The following is a 22,659-nucleotide window of genomic DNA, read 5'->3' as shown; positions in this document are numbered from 1 at the left end:
CCGTAGTTTGCCCACGGCTGTTCTAGCCCCAAACTATACCTCTCATATAATTTAATAATACAACACTACATATTAAAGACTGTGCTAGGTGCTGGGGTTACAATTATGAACCAGACATGATGCCTGACCTCAGGGAGTTCACAGTATAGTAATGAGTAGTCTTCATGTAATTATTTAACTACAGTCATACCCTGCACAAGGATGTTTCAGATGACAGACCACATATACCACAGTGGTCCCATAAGATTATAATGGAACTGAAAAATTCCTATTATCTGGTAACATAAAAGCTGTTATTATGTCATAGTGCAACACATTATTCACACATTTGTAGTTTAAACAAACCTACTATGCTGCCAGTTATAGAACAGTACAGTGCATACAATTATGTATAGTATATAATAGTTGATAATGATAATAAGCAACTATGTTATTGGTTTATGTATTTATTATACTATAATTTTTATCATTACTTATACTATTTCTACTTATTTAAAAAAAGATTTGCTATAAAACAGCTGTGTACACAGCAGCAGCCTCATACATCTGGTGTTTACCACTTGATGACCTCATTTTCTTTTGTGCTTGATTTAATCTTGTGTTGTGTTGCATAGTAACATGCAATATAGGCTTGTAGCCTAGAAGCAAGAGGCTATAGCATATAGCCTAGGTGTGCGGTAGGCTATACCATCCAGGTTTGTGTTAAGTACACTCTATGATGTTCGCACAATGATGAAATTGTCTATGGATGCAATTCTTAGAATATATCCCCATGATTAATCAACACATGACTATACAGTTGTGTGCTATAAAAGAAAAGCACAGGCTGCTATGAGGGCTTACAAGGAAATTTAGTCTAGTTAGGGTGTCGGTGATGAAGAAAAGTAGTGACAATTTCTCAGGGATAATCTCTTTGAGAAAGTGACTTTAAGCAGGGACCTGAGGGCTGAAATAGGAGTTAGTAGAAGAGGTACGAGAAGAGTAGTCCAGGCAGAGAAAAACTCCAGTGAGACAGGAAGGAGCTTGTAGAATTAGAAATGAGGCTGCAGAGACAGGGGAGGGCCTGAAACACAGGGCCTTCTAACCTATCCTGTAAACCAGAAAAGTGTTCTTTTCACCCCAAATGCTCTTATTTGCCTGGAAACTACTATTCATCCTTAAAGACTCAATTAAATGTCACCTTCCTTGAAAAATGTTCCTCTAGCCCGGCTGGCGTGGCTCAGTGGTTGAGTATCAACCTATGAACCAGGAGGTCAGGGCACATGCCCTGGTTGCAGGTTCCATCCCCAGTGTGGGGCGTGTAGGAGGCAGCCAATCAATGATTCTCTCTCATCGTTGATGTTTCTATCCTGTCTTTCCTTCTCCCTTCCTTTCTGAAATCAATAAAAATAACAAATTAAGAAAAAATGTTCCTCATGCCCTGGTTGGAGTGTCCTCCCATACACCAAAAGGTTGCCAGTTGGATTCCCAGTCAGGGCACATACCTAGGTTGTGGTTCGATCTCCGGTCAGGGTGTATACAGGAGGCAACTGACCGATGTTTCTCTCTCTCTAAAAGTCAATGAAAACATGTTCTCAGGTGAGGATTAAAAAAGAAAAGAAAAATGTTCCTCCTATCCCCAAGGAAGTTTGCTATTCCAGCTTTTCTGCTCCACTGAGGTATCTAGGAGCCCTTTCCACATCATACTAAACTGTAGATCTCCTTGAAAGCAGGAACCCAGTGCCATTTATTTGAGTATCCCTAGTACCCAGCACAATAACTGGTATAAAATTTTTTTTCTGAAAAACGTTTTTTTTTTCTGAGCCCCACCAGCGTGGCTCAGTGGTAGAGCGTCCACCTATGAACAAAGAGGTCACTGTTGAATTCCTGAGCAGGGCACTTGCTGAGGTTGCAGGCTCCATCTCCAGTAGGGGGTGTGCAGGAGGCAGCCGATTAATGAATCTCTCTCATCATTAATGCTTCTGGGTCTCTCTTTCCCTTTGAAATCAATAAAAAATATATTTTTTAAATGTTTTCCTGCCCTAGCCATTTTGGCTTAGTGGACAGAGCCTTGGCCTGCGGACTGAAGGGTCCCAGGTCCCAGGTTCCAGGTTCCATTAGGGTCATCAGCCATTTTGCAGGCGGAAAAACTAAAGCCAAGTCAGGACCCGCTGACTTCAGGGCCCGCCCTTAACTGTATTCCACCTTCTGGTTTACAGAGAAGCCTAAAAGATGGGAAGATGGGGCCGGCTACCGGGCATAGGCCATTGGAGTAGGGGTTGGGGATAAAAGTCCTTCTCATTTTGTCATTTTAACGACGCAGGGAGGTACCTGAGGGTCTATCCCACGATAGGGCGGGTGAGGAAGCCGAGATAGGGCGCGGAACCCCGGAGGGAAAGGCCGAGCTTGGCCGGGGCCTACAGGCCAGGCCGCAGGGGAGCGAAGCCTCGAGGAACGACGACCGCAGCTCCAAACACCCACCGACAGGCCGTCGCCACCCCTTCTTTAAGACTTTCCCGCCCGGCGCGACGCTACCTTGACGTCACCGAGGCGCGTCGCGTCGTGACTTCAAATTTCCGCGCCGGAAGTAGGCGGCCGCGCGGCCCGGCGAGGGTCAGTACGCCGGGCCTGAACCTGCAGTAGGGTCCCGCGCCAACCAGGCTGAGGGCGTGAGAAGGCTCGGAGGCGAACTCGAGTGGGAGCCCGGCACCCGTGGGAAGAGAAACCCAGCTACACCTGGTCAGGAGCTGGCGCTTTGTGAAGATGGCGGGGCCGGAGCTGCTGCTCGACTCCAACATCCGCCTCTGGGTGGTCCTGCCCATCGTTATCATCACCTTCTTCGTGGGCATGATCCGCCACTACGTGTCCATCCTGCTGCAGAGCGACAAAAAGCTCACCCAGGAACAAGTCTCCGACAGGTCAGCGCCCTCCGGATCCGGCGATCTCACTCCCCCGTGACCTTGAGCAAGGAAGTGCGGGGGTTCTGTCAGTTTACCCCGATTTCAACATCGCGCTCCCACGGGCGGGGTGACCTGGGCTGTTAGCTCTGTGTTTGACTTTTGACATCTGTCAAATGTGGATGATAACAGGATATGCCTCATAGAGCAGGGGTGGGGATTAAATTTTAGATGATGTCTATAAAGCCTTTAGCTGGGACGAATTAAGGGTTCAAAATGATGTTGCTATTAATATTGTTAGGCTAGTCGCCAGCCTTATCTATGAACTGTAGATACGGTAGGTGTGTTTATACTCGTTTTACCAAACTACAGTGGTGGTTAGCTGAGGTACCAACTATCCAAGAGCTTGGCAAACATAAAACTACTATAGAGATGTGAGGGATTGTGATTATCATTTCCCCCACTGGAGTGAAGGCAAATTCTTCCTCGTGTGCTTCATTACAATATTTGCGAAGAGAGGTAATTTGAGATGATTTTAGGTGGTATCTAGACGTGTGCCCTCCATATTAAAATAAACATTTTCAGTCAATCGTTCCAACTATTTTCAGAGTTTATCTTAGGTAAATGTTACTATGTCTTTAACACTTCCTTAGGATTTATTAATCTCCCTTTTTAACAAAGAGCAAGCTTCAGGTTCAGGACTTTCCACAGGCAACAGTATGTAGCTAAAATTTAATAATTTTGTTTTGTTTTTATTGTATTTATTTTAACAGTTACTTCCTATTTGGGGCAGGTAATACTGATTTTACATTTGCTGGTAATTTGAAGATTTCTTTTAAAACTTATATAAGTAGAAAAGTTGATACATAAGAAATACTAAGTTTTTAATAGTATAAGTGCTAGGTAAATAAGATAAAAATAATAACCATGGAACGAGAATACTGAAGTTTGGAAAGGACTAGTATAATTTTCAGTTGTGCTTTCCAGTTATGCTGAGAATAATAAAAATAAACCAACATTTATTAAGCACTTAGTCTATGCTAAGCACTTATATTCATTAACTTATTTAAAATTCAAAACAACTCTGTGGTAGATGCTATCCCATTTTTTAAAAAAATTTGTTTTAAACGTATTTTTTTTTATTGATTTCAGAGAGAGAGGGAGAGAGAGATAGAAACATCAATGAAGAAAGAGAATCATCAATCAGCTGCCTCCTGCATATCCCGCACTGGGGATCAAGCCCACACCCGGGCATGCGCCCTGAACGGGAATCGAACCATAACCTCCAGGTTCATAGGTCAATGCTTAACCACTGAGCCATTTTATAGAAACTAAGGGTTAAGAGGTTCCATGGTCACACACAGTGGCATTCAGGACTTAACACCAAGTCTTCTGGTTCCCGAGTCTGGAGCTCTTTCCACTATGCCACAGAAGCCACTCACTTTTCTTTGGCATCAGTTTCAGAACTGACAGAACCAACCTCCTATAGATAACCTTAAGAAGTCAGTTCACCACAGGAAGGGAGGCTATAGAAAGATGTAAAGTAGCCCTGGCCGGGGTACCTCAGTTGCAGGCAGTCAATCAATGTGTCTCTCTCACATCGATGTTTCTCTCTCTCCCTCCCTCTCTCTCTTTTCCTGTCCACCCCTTCTTCCCTCCCATCTTCCTTCCCTCCCTCCTCCCCCTTCCTTCCACACTCTAAAAATCAATGGGAAAAATATTCTCAGGGGAGGATTAAACACACACACACACACAAAGATGTAAAGTGGAGAGAGCTCAGTCAGCATTTATTTATGTATTGATACCAATAAATAGTTCTCATTTTACCCTCAAATTAACACTGAGATAGATAATCCTGAACCATTTTTACATTTGAACAAAAGGGAGCCTGGGAAAGTTAAGTAGCCTTCCCTAAATAACCAAATAGTAAAATATTGTGCCTGTACTTGAACCGAGGACTGTCTCACTCCCAAGTTAAATTCTCTTGACTACAATTCCTGCTGTCATAGATTCTCTGCCACAATTTTTGCTCCGGGTTCAATATGTGATTTCAGAGTGACAGTACTGAATGACATCAGACCCAAAACTCCCTTTTATAACCCAAAGTGAAATTCACAGTTGATGCACTCTATACAAGAATATTAAAAAAAAAAAAAAAGGCAACATAATGCTTTACATCAAGCATGTCAAACTTGTGGCTGGTGGACCACATGCCTAGTTTAAATAAAGGAGGCATGCGGCCCGCCAGCCATGAGTTTGACATGCTTTACATAAAGGCAACAATTGTGAGAAATAAAAGGAAGATAATTTAAATTCTGTTTCATAAGTACTTGTGCATAACAGTCCTAAAGAAGGTGTACTGGAGAAGTCAGGTGCAATCACCTAGCTATAAAATCCCTATAAATTGGGGCAGATTCAATTGTAGGCTGATACATTGTGTTAGCTACTTACCGGTAGATGTAACAGAAGGCAGTGTTTGGATGTGATTTTCCTAAGTGGTAAACTACTCTTGATAAAGTTCTGAACACAACAAAGTGCAGTTTTTCCTATATTTACATGCTGGTTGCATATCTGGAAATTCAGTATATATAAAAATCATCCCTCCCAACCATTGCAAAAAATGGAATTAGGTTTGAGGCTCAGATAATTAAAACCAGTTTGATGAGATATCACAAGTAGTGTGAGACATGGGACAGTTCTTTGTATTGCACATCTGTCCCCAGCACTGAGGAATACTTAGTTGTGTGCTTTCTCTCCATCCCTTAACTTTGACACTCTAAAAAATTCCACAGGTTTCCATTAGGCCCTCTAGAGGGCAGTGCCGCCTACAGGAAGAACCACTGCTTGAAAGAAAACTCAACATTTCTGGTCATAATTGCTCCTTCACTTAAGTGAAGTCATGCCATCTCTGACAATGGTGTGACTATACCCCACCAGGTCATCATTTGAACTTGAGTCGAATGCTGACCACATGATTCTGAACTGGCTGAAGTCCAAGGCAAAAGATGTCTTTTAGTTGCAAAACATTCCTCTAAATACAGTATAAGTTTCCAGTAACCTGAATGATCACAAAATGGGATGTTGGGTTTCATAAATTATTAACTGTTACTGCCTCAAAACTTACTAAATTTTTCCTAAAATGTATTAAACCAAACCTGAAATGTACATAAATAAAATCTATTAGACCATATTTAAGGATAGAATGTATGTAAAAAGTAGTTCTCAAGCTTGAAGAATATACCGACTCTTTGAAAGGAAAAACAAAACAAAAACACCCCGATCTTTAAAAATATGGAACTCGACTTTGAGAAATAATAACTTTAAAAACTGAACTTTTGGGGGTGGGGAAGGGAAAAAAAAACAAACTAAACTTTTATTTTAAGAAAATGTCTTTCAGTTGCAAATTACCACTGTGAAGAAAAGCTTTATCTCTATAACCAGTACTAGGACTTATTTTTAGATATTAATGGAAATGAAAATGCAAAATTAAAAATTTCTTGTAGAATTTGCAAATCTCAGAGAATACATCTGTGGATCTCAGTTTAAGAAAGTGGGTACTTATATAGGATAATTAAAGCTTATCTTGATTTAATTTTTTAATTTCCAATCTATCACAGACTGATGCTTTTATAAAATATTTTGATCACATATTTGGATCTTGTAACAATGTCAAATTACTATAAACGTTTCTAAACCCTTATCACAGATCAGCATTGGTACATAGGCCACACTCTGAGTAGCTTTAGACTAGCTCCCAGGGAACAGAACATATTACATGTCACCTCTAAGCCTGTGCATGGAGCAGTCAACCAGACGGTACAACGAGGCCAGGAGGAGGAAGACCAGAGAGAATTCCATGAGGGCACCAGGCATTGGGAAGAGTTCCATAGAAAAGGTGGAGCTTGAAGAAGGTGAAGGAGAGGGGCACTAGAGAATTCCCAGCATATGGAGAAAGCTAGAATATGACAAGGAGATCCTAAGGGTATTGACCTACTGCTTAGAGCAGGTAGTTTATACTGAGGAGTAGAGAGAAAACCAAGCACAGTTTTCTTGTGTTAATTTCTGTTACAATCTTTTTCCCCCACTTTTCAAGAAAGATTTTCATTTAGCTAAGTAGGCTCCCCCTTCAACCCCTCAATTAAAACAACTTTTGAATGCCTTTGCCTGGTAGCTCAGATGGTTAGAGTGTTGTTCCAATACACCAAGGTTGCTGGTTTAATCCTTGGTCAGGGCACATATAAGAATTAACCAATAAATGCATAAATAAGTGAAACAACAAATCAATGTTTCTCTATCTCTCCCTTCTCTCTAAAATCAATAAATTTTTGTAAAAAGCTTTTGAAAACCAAGAAAAAATTAGTATTTTGATCACTATTCAGTTTACTATTTGTAGCTTAGCACCACCCACTTGTATTGCACTGTTATCTTTAATGATCAATTATGTTAAATTATCACCAAATAATTTGACTTGTTACTTTAATAAATGTTTATTGAGAGCTTACTAACAGTCTGAGTACTGGGTGAAATTTCTATTTGTTGTCTGTCCCATAGCAACCCTGTCAAGTCCTGTACTCATTTCTCTTTGGGACTTAAAAAGTTCCTTCAATCCTCACCCTTCCTCCCTCCTCCCACCTCCAAATCATCTGAGAAGCATCCAACTGCTACTCTTCTCACTCAGAGAAAGTGCCTTCTTAGCTCATAAATTAAGAGAAAGGTGAGTGTTCCAAATGTGCCTTTTTCAGAAATCTTTGTTCAGAAACACAGTCACTTCTGAAAAATGCTCTTTTGAAAACCTGATTTGGGGGTTGTTAGATTGGTTTTAAAGATACTTGTAGTTTGAAAAGTTTCCATACCGGACTGTTGCCAAATAGGCCCTCTCTTGTGTTTAAATAGGTCTTCTACTTTATTCTCTTGTTTTCTTCTAGTGTTTCGCTTTTATAAAAATCTCATTGTCTTGGTTGTATTTTTCAGTCAAGTCCTAATTCGAAGCAGAGTCCTCAGGGAAAATGGAAAATACATTCCCAAACAGGTACTCATTTATCTTTTATTTAAAGTCCCACGATTCACTGTTGAAGGCAATAGATATCGGAATGTTTTATAAGGGGACTCTTTGGGGAAAACTGAAGGCTGGCAAGTCAGAAATTAAGCTGTGGCCTGATGGTGTTTGTTGTCATTGTGACCTCATCCTTCTTAGGAAATTGTTTTTAAATGTGACTCAGCTAAAATGTCAGCTCAGCTGCCAAGTGGGCTGTCAGCTCTTAGTATAACAGCATATTCCAAGGGCCTTCTGACCAAACCTCTAGGGAATAATTTGACAATTTGCTATGTCACAGTTTTAAGATTTAAAAAGCTCTTTTTTTCTACTAGTCTTTCCTGACACGAAAATATTACTTCAACAACCCGGAGGATGGATTTTTCAAAAAAACTAAAAGGAAGGTGGTGCCTCCTTCTCCTATGACTGGTATGTTTATTCTTTTCTCTCATCTTGAAGGAAGATTTTTAACATGAGTGGGGGGAGAGGGGGTTAAAATGTGTCATTTGATTTCAATGTTAAACTGTTGAAGATAGTAATCTAAGGGACTGGATATCATCTAGTACAGCAATCTACAGAAGTAGTGTTCTCTTTTCCAAATAAATGTTCTGGGAACTCCAAAATATAAATGGGTTTAAAAAAGAGCTCCCGGACCCTGGCTGGTGTTTCTCAGTGGTTAGAGCATCAGCCCGTGCACCCAGGGGTCTCAGATTCGATTCCCAGTCAAGGGTACATACCTGGGTTGCAGTTAGCTTCACATTCCTGGTTGAGGTGTGTGGGAGAGGCAACCAGTCAATATGTGTCTGTCACATCGATGTTTTTCTCTTTCTCTCTCCCTCTCCCTCCCTCCCTTCCACTCTCTCTGAAAAGCAATGGAAAAAAATATCCTTGGGTGAGGATTAACCAAAAAAAACAAAGAGTAAAAGAGAGAGAGAGAGATCTCTCAGGCCCTAGCTGGGTAGCTCAGTTGGTTAGAGTATCATCCTGATAACACTGAGTTTGTGGATTCGATCCCCGGTCAGGGCACATACAAGAGTCAACCAATGAATGCATAAGCGGAACAAAAAAAAAATTGATATTTTTCTCTTTTTCCCTTCCTCTCTCTCTCTCTAAAATAAATTTTTTAAAAAATAAATAAAGAAAGAACTCTCAGCTAAGGAATTGAAGAGACTAGAGCCATTGTCTCTGGGTCTCTTCCCTTTGCTGTTACTCAGAACCCAGGGCTCCATTGAGCACAGTTGGAAAAGCTAGGGCTCCCACCCAGTGCCTGGCTCCTGTTGCTGACAGATGGCCACCCAGCTTCTGCTTGGATGAGGAAGAGCTCTCACTACTTGCCCAGACCAGCTATTGGCCATCCTACAATTTTTACTCGAACATATTTCTTACTTTCACTAATCCCTGTCATGTGAAAAACACAGCATCTTTAAAGTTAAACAAAATTTATTATCCCATATTGACTGTCCTCTCATTTTAGTATACATTTCTTTTTTTTAATTTAATAAATCTTTATTGTTCAGATTAGTACAATTGTTCCTCTTTTTTCCCCCCTAGCTCCCCTCCACCCGGTTCCCACCCCATCTTCTGCCCTTACACCGAACGCCCCCCCCCCCCCGTCCTCATCCATAGGTGTACGATTTTTGTCCAGTCTCTTCCCACATCCCCCACACCCCTTTCCCCCCAAGAATTGTCAGTCTACTCCCTTTCTATGCCCCTGATTCTATTATATTAACCAGTTTATTCTGTTTATCAGATTTTTTTTATTCACTTGATTTTTAGATTCACTTGTTGATAGATATGTATTTGTTGTTCATAATTTTTATCTTTACCTTTTTCTTCTTCCTCTTCTTAAAGAATACCTTTCAGCATTTCATATAATACTGGTTTGGTGGTGATGAACTCCTTTAGCTTTTTCTTATCTATGAAGCTCTTTATCTGACCTTCCATTCTGAATGATAGCTTTGCTGGGTAGAGTAATCTTGGTTGTAGGTTCTTGCTATTCATCACTTTGAATATTTCTTGCCACTCCCGTCTGGCCTGCATAGTTTCTGTTGAGAAATCAGCTGACAGTCGTATGGGTGCTCCCTTGTAGGTAACTAACTGTTTTTCTCTTGCTGCTTTTAATGTTCTCTCTTTGTCTTTTGCTCTTGGCATTTTAATTACGATGTGTCTTGGTGTGGTTCTCTTTGGATTCCTTTTGTTTGGGGTTCTCTGCGCTTCCTGGACTGTAAGTCTATTTCTTTCACCAGGTGGGGGAAATTTTCTGTCATTATTTCTTCAAATAGGTTTTCAGTATCTTGCTCTCTCTCTTCTTCTGGCACCCCCATAATTCTGATGTTGGTACACTTAAAGTTATCCCAGAGGCTCCTTACACTATCTTCATATTTTTGGATTCTTTTTTATTTTTGCTTTTCCAGTTGAGTGTTTTTTGCTTCTTTGTATTTCAAATCCTTGACTTGATTCTTGCGATCCTCCAGTCTTCTGTTGGATCTCTGTATAATATTTTTTATTTCAGTCAGTGTATGCTTAATTTCTAGTTGGTCCTTTTTCATATCCTCGAGGGTCTCGCTAAATTTATTGGCCTTTTCTAGAAAATTCTTGAAAAATCTTATAACCATGGTTTTGAACTCTATATCCAGTCGTTTGCTTTCCTCCATTTCGTTCATTTGACATCTGTTTCTTTGTCTCTGCATTTTGGCTGCTTCCCTGAGTTGATAGAGTGGCTTTGTGTGCTAGGTGTCCTATAGGACCCAGTGGCTCAGCCTCCCCAGTTACCCTAGGTGGACACTCTTGGTGCACCCCTTTGTGGGCTGTGTACACAATCTTATTGTAGTTAAGCCTTGATTGTTGTTGGTATCACTGGGAGGAATTGACCTCCAGGCCAATTGGCTGTGAGGATCAGCTGTGTCTACGCTGAGAGAACTTCTGTGCTGGACACACCCTTATGAGACAAGACTTGCAAAAGCCTCTGTGCTCAGCTTGGATGGGGCGGAGTCTCATGGCAGAGCAAACAGTAATGGCTGACCCTCAGCCCTGCCCTCAGAGGCCCCTGTGTCAGTGTCCCGTGGTAATCGCTGCAAGCACCTCTGAGAGAAAGCCGCCCTCGAGTTTCACCCGCTGCCAGACAGTCCAGTTTCTCCCCAGATGAGTCTGGGTCCCCAGAGTCGCGCCCGGAACTGGAGTTCAGAGCTGTCAGGAGCTTTTGTCTCCCTCCCGCTTGAGAAAGCCAGCTGCATACTCAGTTGCCCGCCCTCTCCACACACGCGCGTGCCTCGGTACCTCTGCCTTCCACAGTTCCTCTGAGTCTCGGTGTGCTTTTCTCTTTCCTGACAGTTCAGTTTCAGCCCGTATGAGTCTGGGTCCCCAGAGTCTTGCCCGGAACTGGAGTTCAGCACAGTCAGGAGCTTTTGTCTCCCTCCCGCTTGAGAAAGCCAGCCGCGCACTCAGTTACCAGTCCTCACTGTGTGCATCTCAGTACCTCTGCCTCCTGCAGCTCCTCTGAGTCTCAGTGTGCTTTTCTCTTTCCTTCTAGTTGTAGAATTTCCACTACATATCCTAGATATTTTCTAGGATATTCTTGAAAAGCCTTATAACCGTGATTTTGAATTCTATATGCAGTCATTTGTTTTCCTCCATTTCTTTCATTTGTGATCTGTTTCTTTGTCGCCGCATTTTCACTGCTTCCCTGAGTTGGCAGGGTAGATTTGTGTGCTAGGTTTCCTATATGGCCTAGTGGGTCGGCCTCCCCAGTTAACCTGAGGTGGATACTCTTGGTGCACCCCTTTGTGGACTGTGTGTACAGCCTTGTTGTAGTTAAGTCTTGATTGTTGTTGGTATCACTGGGAGGAATTGACCTCCAGGCCAGTTGGCTGTGAGGATCAGCTGTGTCTAAGCTGGGAGAAGTTCCGTGCTGGAGACAGCCTTATAGGATTAGCCTTGCCAGATTGCAAAAGCCTCTGTGCTCAGCTTGGATTGGGTGGAGTCTCAGGGCGGAGCAGACAGTCTTGGCTTCCCGTCAGCCTTGCCCTTGCGCACGCGCTTTCAGACCTCTGCCTTCCCCGGCTCCCGAGTCTCCACCCGAGAGTCCAGATTCCCCCCACAAGAGCATGGGTCCCCAGGGGCTCGCCTAGAACTGGGTTCAGTGCAGTCAGAACTGGGGTTCAGTGCAGTCAGGAGCTTCCGACTCCCTTCTGCTAGGGAAAGCCTGTGGCAACCTCTGCAGTCTTTGTGCACACTGGCGCGCGCGCCTCCAGACCCCTGCCCGCCAGGGCTCCCCCGAGTCTCCCCCAGATCTCCGAGTCTCCGGTTGCCTTTTTCTCTACCTGACAGTCCAGACTCCCCCTGTATGAGCCTGAGTCCACGGGGTTTTGCCCAGAAGTGGGGTTCAGTGCAGTTGGAACTGGGGTTCAGTGTAGTCGGGGGCTTCCTTCCCCCTCCCGCCAGAGAAAGTCAGCCAGGCTCTCAGCCGCCCTTCTTCTCTGCGCGCACAAAGACCCTTTGCTGTACCTCCAATTCTATGTGAGCTTTTCTCTTTCCTTCTAGTTGTAGAATTTCCATTCAGCCAGCTTTCCTGTGGTTCTGGATGGTGTCCGTTCTGTCTTTTAGTTGTAGTTTTTTGAAATTGTTGTGTGAGGCAGCAGTTTAGGTGCTTACCTATGCCGCCATCTTGGTTTCTCCTCCGTTTTGTCTTTTAGTTGTAGTTTTGAAATTGTTGTGCGAGGCAGCAGTTTAGGTGTTTACCTATGCCGCCATCCTGGTTTCGCAGTATCCATTTTTTTTAGGTGAGATTACCAGCTAACTATTTTAAACCCAGACAGAAGTTACTATAAATCTTTCAGAAAACCTACAATAAACAAAAGACCAATAAATTTACAAAAAGATGCTTGACTTACTAAAATCTATGGAATGCAAATTAAAACAAGATGTCCTTTATAGCCCATTAAATTGGCAAAGATTGAAAGCTTGACCAAAGTTGCTACTGTCAAGGTCATGGGAAGTGAGGCTCTCTCACTATTGTTGAAGGACAATCTGACAGTATCAACAAAAATATGCAGACTTATGTACAAGGTAGTTGTTGACGGCAATTTTTATTGGGAAAAAAAAATTGGAAATAATCTATAGGTTCACTCAGTAGTGATGACTGTGACCACATTGTGGATTTCTATGCAGACATTAAAAATAATGAGTTATTATATCAATGTGGAAATATCATTCACAATATACTAATTTTTTTTAAATTAAGAAGCACAATAGTGCCCTGGCCTGGTGGCTCAGTTGGCTGGAGTGTCACTGTGTACACCAAAATGTTGTGGGTTTGATTCCTGGTCAGAGCACATACCTAGGTTGCAGGTTTGATCCCTGGTTGGAGTGCTTATGGAAGGGAACCGATCAGTGTTTCTCACATTGATGTTTCTCTTTCTCCCTCTCTCTCTCTCTAAAATCAATAAACATATCCTCGGGTGAAACTAAAAAACAAAACAAAAAGAATAGTAAGCATAGTATCCCTCTATTGTATATATATATATGAGAGAAACTCCTCTGTGTGTGTGTGTAAATAAAACAATGGAAGGATATGCAACAGTTAAAAATGTTAGAGAGTGGGCTCAGGGGAACCATCTACATCCTTTTTGTATGTCATTTGAGTTTTTTACAATGAACTTGTATTTAATTACCAAATAAAATTTACAGCCCTAGCCGGTTTGGCTCAGTGGATAGAGCGTCGGCCTGCGGACTGAAAGGTCCCGGGTTCGATTCCGGTCAAGGGCATGTACCTTGGTTGCGGGCACATCCCCAGTGGGAGGTGTGCAGGAGGCAACTGATCGATGTTTCTCTCTCATCGATGTTTCTAGCTCTCTATCCCTATCCCTTCCTCTCTGTAAAATATCAATAAAATATATTAAAAATATATATATATGAACATAAACTGAATTTCCTCCTTTTTAAAAAAATAAAATAAAATAAAATAAAATTTACAGAAAATCAGGAGGAAGCCCCTGCCAGCAGTGGTAAGATGTAGTGGTCTCCTGTGTTTTTGTCTTAGATCCCACTATGCTAACGGACATGATGAAAGGCAATGTAACAAATGTTCTTCCTATGATTCTTATTGGCGGATGGATCAACATGACATTCTCAGGCTTTGTCACAAGTAAGTCACCACTGACAAGACTTGGGTTTATTTCATCTGTGCTCCTTTCCCTTTTCCCTGTTCAGAGAAATCAAAGTGCTAACATCATGAGTCCTATGTTCTTTAGTGGAAACTGGTAACAACATCCTTTGAACAGCAAAAAAGTTAATATGCTATGATTTTATGGCTCTTATTACAAACTGATTGTAAGTTCATAATGTTGATGCTTTTTTACTAATAGGGATTCAAACGAGTGGCTTGCTAGTTTGTATCTGAAACTAATTTAGTGTTCTAGTTGAGTAGGATAAAGGGAAGCCTATTTATATTTTGACTTCATTTTCTAGGTGTTGGGGTGAGTCGTTTGTCTACTTGTTTATAAGTTGTTTTGATTTGATTTGAATTAATTTGGTTTCTTAGTAATGTAGTTTTCTGTGTATATATATTCCACTTTAGGTTTAACAGATTAGTGCACGTTTCTTTTGAGATTTTAGGTCACAGCTCAGTTTGAGTCCCTGCTTCTTAAGCAATAGAGAAGCTAGTATTCAAGGAAGAGTGACATTTGATGTATTTCTTCAGAGAGTGACAAGTTTGCCCAACTCTGTATGGTCCGGAGTTCCCACCTCTTCAGGGAAAGAATATATGCATTCACAGTTTTACTATTCTAAAAATAAAGAAGCTAGGACTGATTATGAACTTTTCTTTCTTTGCAGCCAAGGTCCCGTTTCCACTGACCCTCCGTTTTAAGCCGATGCTACAGCAAGGAATCGAACTACTCACATTAGATGCATCCTGGTAAGAACTTTCTTTTGAGTCTTACAAAAGGAGAGAATGTTTTAGCCTCTTTTCTCTAGGTGCTTGGGTCTTTGAAGTGCAAGGGTATATGTGTGTACTCCCAAAAAGTTTTAAAAGATAAAGCTAGACAAACCTTTTAGCAATGCCCTGGAGCATAGGGGAGTGGATGTTTGTATTATTTTTTCCAAAATAGATTACTACTGATAATAACATTAAACCTTTTCATTGGTACCAGGCACTGTACTAGGTGCTTTCTATATAATATCTTATTTTTATCCTCATAGCAACCCTATGAAATAAGTGGAGAAATTGAGATTTGACCACACTGTCCAAATCCAGCACTCATGTCTTATTTACCACTGTTTTTTATAGCAGAGTAATAAAACCCAAAATTTGAAAAATTCTTAGAACACTGGTACCACATGTAGAACCCAGTAGTGCTTCTTCATATAGTCTCTCCAGACTGTTTTGTCTGTGGCTTCCCAGAGACTGGCATTAAAAAGGAAGCCAGCCCTAGCCGGTTTGGCTCAGTAGATAGAGCATTGGCCTGCAGACCAAAGAGTCCCGGGTTTGATTGAGTTGCAGGCTTCTCCCTGCCTGGGCCCTGGTCGGGGCGTGTGCAAGAGGCAACCAATCGATGTGTTTCTCTCACATAGATGTTTCTCTCTATCTTTCCCTCTCTCTTCCACTCTCCTTAAAAATCAATGGAAAGATACTCTCAGGTGAGGATTAACGACAAAAAAAGGAAGCCAGACAAGAGGTGAAGAATGCATAACTTACAGTGATAACTTCCCTGAAGTGAGCAGACCAGTGGTTGTATGGGAGGGGCAGGCCAAATTGAGTGCTAGAGAGTCTTGGCTGTGCACAATTCCACTAGAGGAGAAAAGCTATAGTTATTTTAAGTAGCGTGACTCTACTAAATCTCAACCTTCCAGACTCATTTGGGCCAAGCAAAAACTTTATGTGCAAGAAAAACTTTTTAAATCTTTTCTCAGCATCTGTGACTGACATGCTTGTGTGGACAAAGGAGACTGGAACGTGGGTATACAACTAGCTTACTGTTAGATGTAGATCTACAACTTGGGAGTCAGAACTTCTTATTGTATGTACTTCTGCATTGTTTGCATTCATTATTTATAGCAAGTGTGTTGTTTTTATAATTAAAAATAATGAATGGTTTGAAAACCCATTATGTAGAAAGGAAAATTAAGCAAAGCTTACAGTCCCTGATTAAAAGGAGGCACACCAGTTGTGAGTTCAGTTCCTGCTACTGAAGGCAGAATTTATTACATAGCTCTAAGTGGCACTTTACCTGCAATAAGCGATAACTATTTGTAAGATTGCCTTCACAACTTGTATTTCTTCTTTGGTTTTGCTTTGAAGGAATATAGCTTACCCCCGGTGATTTCTTACATACTCTGGACAACTTTGGGTGTTAGCAAAGTGTGAATTACATTAATTCTGACCTAACTACCTACGTTGCTTCACTTTTGCTTTAGGGTGAGTTCTGCATCCTGGTATTTCCTCAATGTCTTTGGGCTTCGGAGCATTTACTCTCTGATTTTGGGCCAAGATAATGGTAAGGAGCACATCAGGTTTAATAAGCAAATACTCTGATAGATGAATCATCCACACCAAAGGCAAAAAAATCATGTAGGCTATGCTATTTGTTAGCATAGTCAAATACAATCCTTCATTCTTTAAATTTACTAAGTTTCTGAGGTATTCTAAAAAGTCTTAAAAATTCCAGGGTCAAACTAAAGATCTGAGATCTCCCTGGCAATAATAGGGACAAGATGTAGTTCCTCACAGTCTGATACCCTCAAATGAGGGATCCACACCAGCAATGCAAGCCTTCAAAATGGAAGCTGAAAGAAGGCCTGGTTTGATTAGTTAGTGCATTTACGAGATTTCTTGCCAATACTTGTCCTGACTGTCTCACTTAATGGCTGGGAACTCAGGCAAGTTACTTAACCTCTCTAATCCTCTGATGTAAAATAGGGACCTTAATAATTACCTTCAGGGTTTGTTGTTAGGAGTAGATGAGGTAGAATCTGTAAAGTACCTAGTGAAGTATTTGGCGTATAGTAGTTGTTCAATAACTGGTGGCTGTTGTTATTGTTTAAATTTGAAGTAAAGTTTAGCGCTTTCTTTCGTTACCTTTCTTCTCCTATTATCATCCCCATTCTTCAAGAGAGGTAAAGTGACTTTTCTGGAGTCATATAGCCAGTGTAAGGTAGGGCCAGTCAGAGAAAGTGTCATATGGCTCTCTAACCCAGTACCGAGCATCTGCAAGTTTTGTGTAAGGACCTTTCCTCCCGAGCACACTGGGTGCTGCTGAGCCCTGGGGCTCATATAGGTGCATCTTACTCTGCAGCCGCTGACCAATCACGGATGATGCAGGAGCAGATGACTGGAGCAGCCATGGCCATGCCCGCAGACACCAACAAAGCTTTCAAGGTACACTCACTTTTTCTAGCTTCACTGAAGCTCCAAAAGGCATTCAGAGTTACTTTAAAGATGGGTTCTCTAAAGTGAGTGTAGTGTCCATTATTCCATTATTTAAATTTAGCAAAAATGTATTTTAGTTTACATGTCTCTTTCTCCTTAGAGATTCTTGGTATTTTTTCTAGTTTTTAAATGCTCACCAAATTCAATCTACACTAAACGAAGTTGTAAAAACAGTCCAATCAGAGACACCAGGTAAACGTTTGGAATATTTTTTAACTTTTGGACCCTGTAGACATCAGATGAAAATTTCATTTAAAAAATTCAGTACATAGAGCCTTTTCAGGAAATGATTTTATAATTTATAAAATCTAGTATAATTTTTGTATAGCAGAATTTCACTAATTTTTCATCATAAGAACTAGGAATAGAAGGGAACATGCTCATCATCTTGGTGAAAGGTATCTGTGAAATACCCATACTCATATTGAAAGCTTTTCCTCTAAGATCAGGAACAAGACAAGAATGTCCACTCTTGCCACTATTCAACATTGTACTGCAGGTTCTAGCCAGGAAAGTTAGTCAAGAAAAAGAAATAAAAAGGCAGTCAGATTAGAAAGGAAGAAGTAAAGCTATCTTTGTTTGTTAGAGCTAATAAATAAGTTCAGCAAGGTCTTAGGATATAAGGCCAATATATAAAAAAATCAATTGTATTTCTACACACTAATGATAAAGAATCTGACGCTGAGATTAAGAAAACAGTTCCATTTACAATAATATCACTGTAAAAATCTACGGAATAAATTTAACAAAATAAACATAAGACTTAGAGTCTTTGGAGGTGGCTGTGGCACTAGGATGAATGTTCCTCTTGCCTTGATTCATTCTTGTTGTTTGAAGGTGAGATGATTATCATTAACAAGGACACCAAGTATTTGGCGTATAGTAGTTGTTCAATAACTGGTGGCTGTTGTTATTATCATTAACAAGGACACCAAGTATTGGTACCTGTTTGTTCACCATCAACAAAGAAGACCATACACTAGGAAACATTAAATCACAGCTGTTGAAAGATCCACAGGTGCTGTTTGCTGGCTACAAAGTCCCTCACCCCTTGGAACACAAGATCGTTATCCGTGTGCAGACCACACCAGACTACAGCCCCAAGGAGGCCTTCACCAGTGCCATCAAGACCTCATTAGCAAGCTCTCTCTGCTGGAAGAGCGATTCCAGGTGGCCATCAAAGACAAGCAAGAAGAAATTGAATAGTGGGCTGGAAGCAGTCTTGCTTGGCCAGTTCCTATCCTGCACTAGGCCCTTCTCCAGGCACCAAGTAGAAAAGAGCAACTTCTCCCAGCCAGGGCCTCTGTGGAGATATCCCAGAGAACGCCTCACCCACGACACTGATGTATCCTGTACACAGATTCTGTGTCATCTTCCTAATAAAGTGTAGCAGGAAAAGAAAAGAAGACAAAAAGAAAGAAATACAAGACTTGTACAATGAAAATTACAAAACATGCTGACAAAATTAAAAATACCTGAATAAATGGAAAGGCATCCATGTTCATGGATTAGAAGACTTAATATTGTCAAGATGGCAATACTCCCAAAATTGATCTACAGATTCAATGTAATCCCTATCAGAATTCCACCTACCTTTCTTGCAGAAATTGACAGCTGATCCTGAAGTTCATATGGAAATGCAAGGGACCTAGAATAACCCAAGCAATGCTGAATAAGAACAAAGTTGGAGGCCTCAGACTTTCTGGTTTTAAAACCTACTTCAGAGCTACAGTAATTAAAACAGTGTGGGACTAGCATTATGATAGAATATAGATCAATGGAACAGAATTGAGAATTCAGAAATAAGTCCATATCAATTCACTTTTGACAGATGCCAAGATAATTCAGTGGGAAAAAAAGTAGTCTTACACTTAATTGGATACAGAATTTGGGTTTCAGGGGACTAAAAATTTTAGAAATAGGGCCCTGGCTGGGTAGCTCAGTTGGTTAGAGGATCATCCTGATATGCCAAAGCTGCAGATTTGATTCCTGGTCAGGGCATGTACAAGAGTCAACCAATGAATGCAGAAATAAGTGGAACAACAAATCTATATTTCTCTCTGTCTCTCTCACCTTCTCTTCCTCTCTCTCTCAAATCAATAAATAAAAAAACTAAAATATGTCTTATTAATTTAAAAATAAATAGATAAATAACAATTTTAGAAATTGTTAGATAAATAACAATTTAGAAATGTAATTAATGCCACTGGTTAAAAGTGGAAATTTTTGTTATATATATTTTACCACAATAAACATTTTTAAATGGGCCAAAGACCTAAATATAAGAACTAAACTATAAAACTGTTAGAAGAACACATAGGTATAAATGTATGTGATCTTAGATTAGGCACTGATTTCTTACATGTCACATTAAAAATATAAGCAGCAAAAGGAAAAATGTCGATAATTGTCAAAATGAAAATTTTTGTACTTCAATGGATATCATCAAGATAGTGAAAGATGTGTGGTGATTGGGAGGGTGGTGGTGGAGGGTAAAGGAGGAATAAATGGTGATGGGAGGAGACTTGACTAGGGGTGGTGAACACACAATATAGTGTACAGATGATGTGTTGTAGAATTGTATACCTGAAACCTGTAGACTTTTTTTTTAACCAGTGTCACCCGATAAATTCAATAAAAAGGAAAAATATATAATAAAGGGAAAGACACCCTATAGAATTAGAAAAAATGTTTGCAAATAATGTATCTGATAAGGGTCTAGTATTCAAAATAAAAAACTCTTAGAACTCAACAATAAAACGACAGTCCAAAAAGCTCATGAAAAGATGCTCAACATCATTAGCCACCAGGAAAATTAAATCAAAACCACAATGAGATACCACTTCACACCCACTCAGTAATAAAAGAAGATGGACAATAAAGTGTTGCTGAAGTGTTGACAAGATGTGGAGAACTTGGAACTCTCATGTATGGTGGTAATGATGAAGCCACTTTGGAAAGCAGTTTTTAGCCTTTCTTCAAAAAGTTAAAAATAGTTACCACATGACCTAGCAATTCCATGCTTAGGTAAATACCCAAGAAAATTGAAAACCTATGTCCACACAAAAACTTATACAAGAATATTCAAAGTACTATGTTATAATAGTCAAAAAGTATAAACAATCCAAATGTCCATCATCTGATGAACAGAAAAACAAAATGGAGCATTTTGGTATATATGCAGAATGTCTAGACAATGGAATGTATACAATGGAATATTATTCAGCCATCAAAAGGGATGAGTACTAAATCATGGTACAAACAGGGAGGAACCTTGAAAGCATGCTAAGTGAAAGAAACCAATAACAAAAGGGCATGCATGATGTGCAGACTAGATTAATCCAAAGATACAGAAAGTAGAGTATTTGCAGGGGTGGGGGGAAAGGGATAAAGAGGAGTGTCTGCTATTTGATAGGAAGTTTCTTTTTCTGAAACCGGATGAAAGTATTCTGGAATTAGGTAGTGGTGGTGGTTGCACGTCTTTGTGAATATATTAAAAACCACTAAATTGCATATATTAAATGGGTGAATTTTATGCCATGTGAATTACAGTTGTTTAAAAGAACACACCCATGAACTAACATTTGTATTGCATGTTAAATTTCATAAAGCATATTTTTAAAGCCCGCTAATTAAAGACAAAGTATTCAGCATTAATAGACTATTTGAGAAATGTAATTAGTTACTAGCTCCAGTGACCTTAAACAAATATTTTACCTTTCTTAGTTTTTGTCTGCTTGTCTGTAAATTGGGGATTGGGGTGGATGGCAGCACCTGAGAGCTTATACATGGAAACAGCCTCACCCAGCCCCTGGCCCAGAGTAGGTGCTCACAAAGGTCAGCACTGCTCTTAGTAACAGTCCTTCTGCCCCTCTCTCCCTGCCCTGGTGTTCTCTTTCTTTGCAGACAGAGTGGGAAGCCTTGGAGCTGACAGATCACCAGTGGGCCCTAGATGATGTCGAAGAGGAACTCATGGCCAAAGACCTCCACTTCGAAGGCATGTTCAAAAAGGAATTACAGACCTCTATTTTTTGAAGACCAAGCAGGAATTAGCTGTCAGGAACTCGGAGTAGCGCTTAACCTTGTAACTTTCGTTTGAGCAGGAGCCTCTCGGAATAAAAAGGAGGATGCATGAGCTGGCGGATGTGCAGCAAGGATCATTCTTGTCTGAGCCGGTTCCCCTTTATGTTTGAAACTAGAGGAATACAAGGAGGGTGTGCTGGGTGACTTACCCAGAAACAGCTATTTTAAAAATGTTTTAAATTTTCCATCCGGTGACTCTAGTAATGAAAGTCAGAGAAAGGGGGAAAACTCAAACTAGTGATAATATATAAAACTTAGCAAAAATACAGTCTTTGGAAAAGGAGTTTTCAATTATACCTAATTATTATGTGTAGTCAGCCTGACTTCTAACCACAGTAGACTCCTGTTTTCTTGGGATCAAGACACCCAGCATTTTACCTTTAATTTTTTGTTTGTATTTTTATAACTTTCTTTACACAAATAATACATTTTCATTACAGAAAATTTAAGAACTATGGATGAGCAAAAAGTGAAGCTCCCTGTGTTCATTTTGAGCCTACAGAATGATATAAAAAGCAAATGTGTCAAAACCTTATTCAGATAAATCTTTTTCAAGGTGAATACCCAGGGCCAGGACAGACTTAGGAAACCTTTGCTATTTCATAATACTGTCCAGTGAAAATCAGTGACTGTGAGACACTGCCGGATTCTTAAGTGCCTTTGGGATCATTAAAGACAGGTTAAATAATGTGAGGTCTTGATCTGGAGTTCAGAATATATCAAATCCATTGACAAATCAATGGTGCTATACTGTATTTGGCTGCCCAGTTGAATGAAAGACAGCATTTCCAAGTTATTCTGCATAAGAGAGTTTACGTATCACTGTAAAAAGTGAGAGAGGGCGATTGCTGGCAGACACATAGTTAAGGGTTGCCCAGGAAGAATTCTGTCTGGATTAACTCCCAGGGAAGTGGCAGGGTGCCATTTCTGTACCAAGAGGTGAATGTAATTTGCATGTTGAACGCTGTAATCAAGAACAAACAACTCTTAACTCTACAAATTAAACCATCTTGTTTTCTCTTCTTTGCCTGTAAAAATGTTGCCTCTGTGGGTCATTAACAGCCTTTGACAATAGGTAGGAGTGTCTATTGTGGAAAAGTGCTGAGGAGTCTAGGTAAAAAGTGTGATCCTTGCCCTCAGTGAACTTATAAGAGACACACATAAGAAATGGATGCTGTTGGTTTTTTAAGTCAAATTAAAAAAAAAAAAAGTATATATATTATGATTTCAGAGAGGAAGGGAGA

At 40.4% G+C, this 22,659-nt stretch overlaps 2 protein-coding genes across 11 annotated transcripts in view; one reads left to right on the top strand and one right to left on the bottom strand.

Moving 5' to 3' along the window:
- FANCD2 (FA complementation group D2) overlaps positions 1–3,050 on the bottom strand; it is a 74,012-nt gene extending 70,962 nt beyond the window's left edge. For 4 of the 9 annotated variants that reach the window (XR_013960771.1, XM_080671592.1, XM_080671594.1 and 1 more), the window contains exon 1: positions 2,311–2,509. The gene's annotated coding sequence lies outside the window, so the exon portion shown is untranslated. Of the gene's footprint in view, positions 1–2,310 lie in introns of all 9 variants that reach the window. The other 5 variants (XM_080671591.1, XM_080671595.1, XM_080671590.1 and 2 more) reach the window with 3 other exon arrangements.
- Positions 2,743–22,437, top strand: EMC3 (ER membrane protein complex subunit 3; the record flags this gene model as incomplete). Of its 2 annotated transcripts, XM_080671602.1 has the most annotated exons (9): positions 2,743–2,897; positions 7,848–7,905; positions 8,244–8,337; positions 13,946–14,050; positions 14,740–14,821; positions 16,321–16,400; positions 17,199–17,281; positions 21,239–21,329; positions 21,436–22,437. In XM_080671602.1, the coding sequence occupies 9 exons, from the start codon at positions 2,743–2,745 to the stop codon at positions 21,465–21,467; spliced, it is 780 nt and encodes a 259-aa protein (XP_080527728.1). In that variant the 3' UTR covers positions 21,468–22,437. The 2 variants fall into 2 exon arrangements, with proteins under 2 accessions (XP_080527728.1, XP_080527727.1); XM_080671601.1 differs by having other exon boundaries at positions 21,239–21,503.
- Between the last annotated feature and the right edge of the window lie 222 nt (positions 22,438–22,659).

The sequence above is a fragment of the Plecotus auritus genome, assembly GCF_963455305.1.
Source record: "Plecotus auritus genome assembly, chromosome: 6".
NCBI classification, from domain to species: domain Eukaryota; kingdom Metazoa; phylum Chordata; class Mammalia; order Chiroptera; family Vespertilionidae; genus Plecotus; species Plecotus auritus.
The sequence above is the reverse complement of the archived record's forward strand: the minus strand, read 5'-3'. Positions and strand labels throughout refer to the sequence as shown.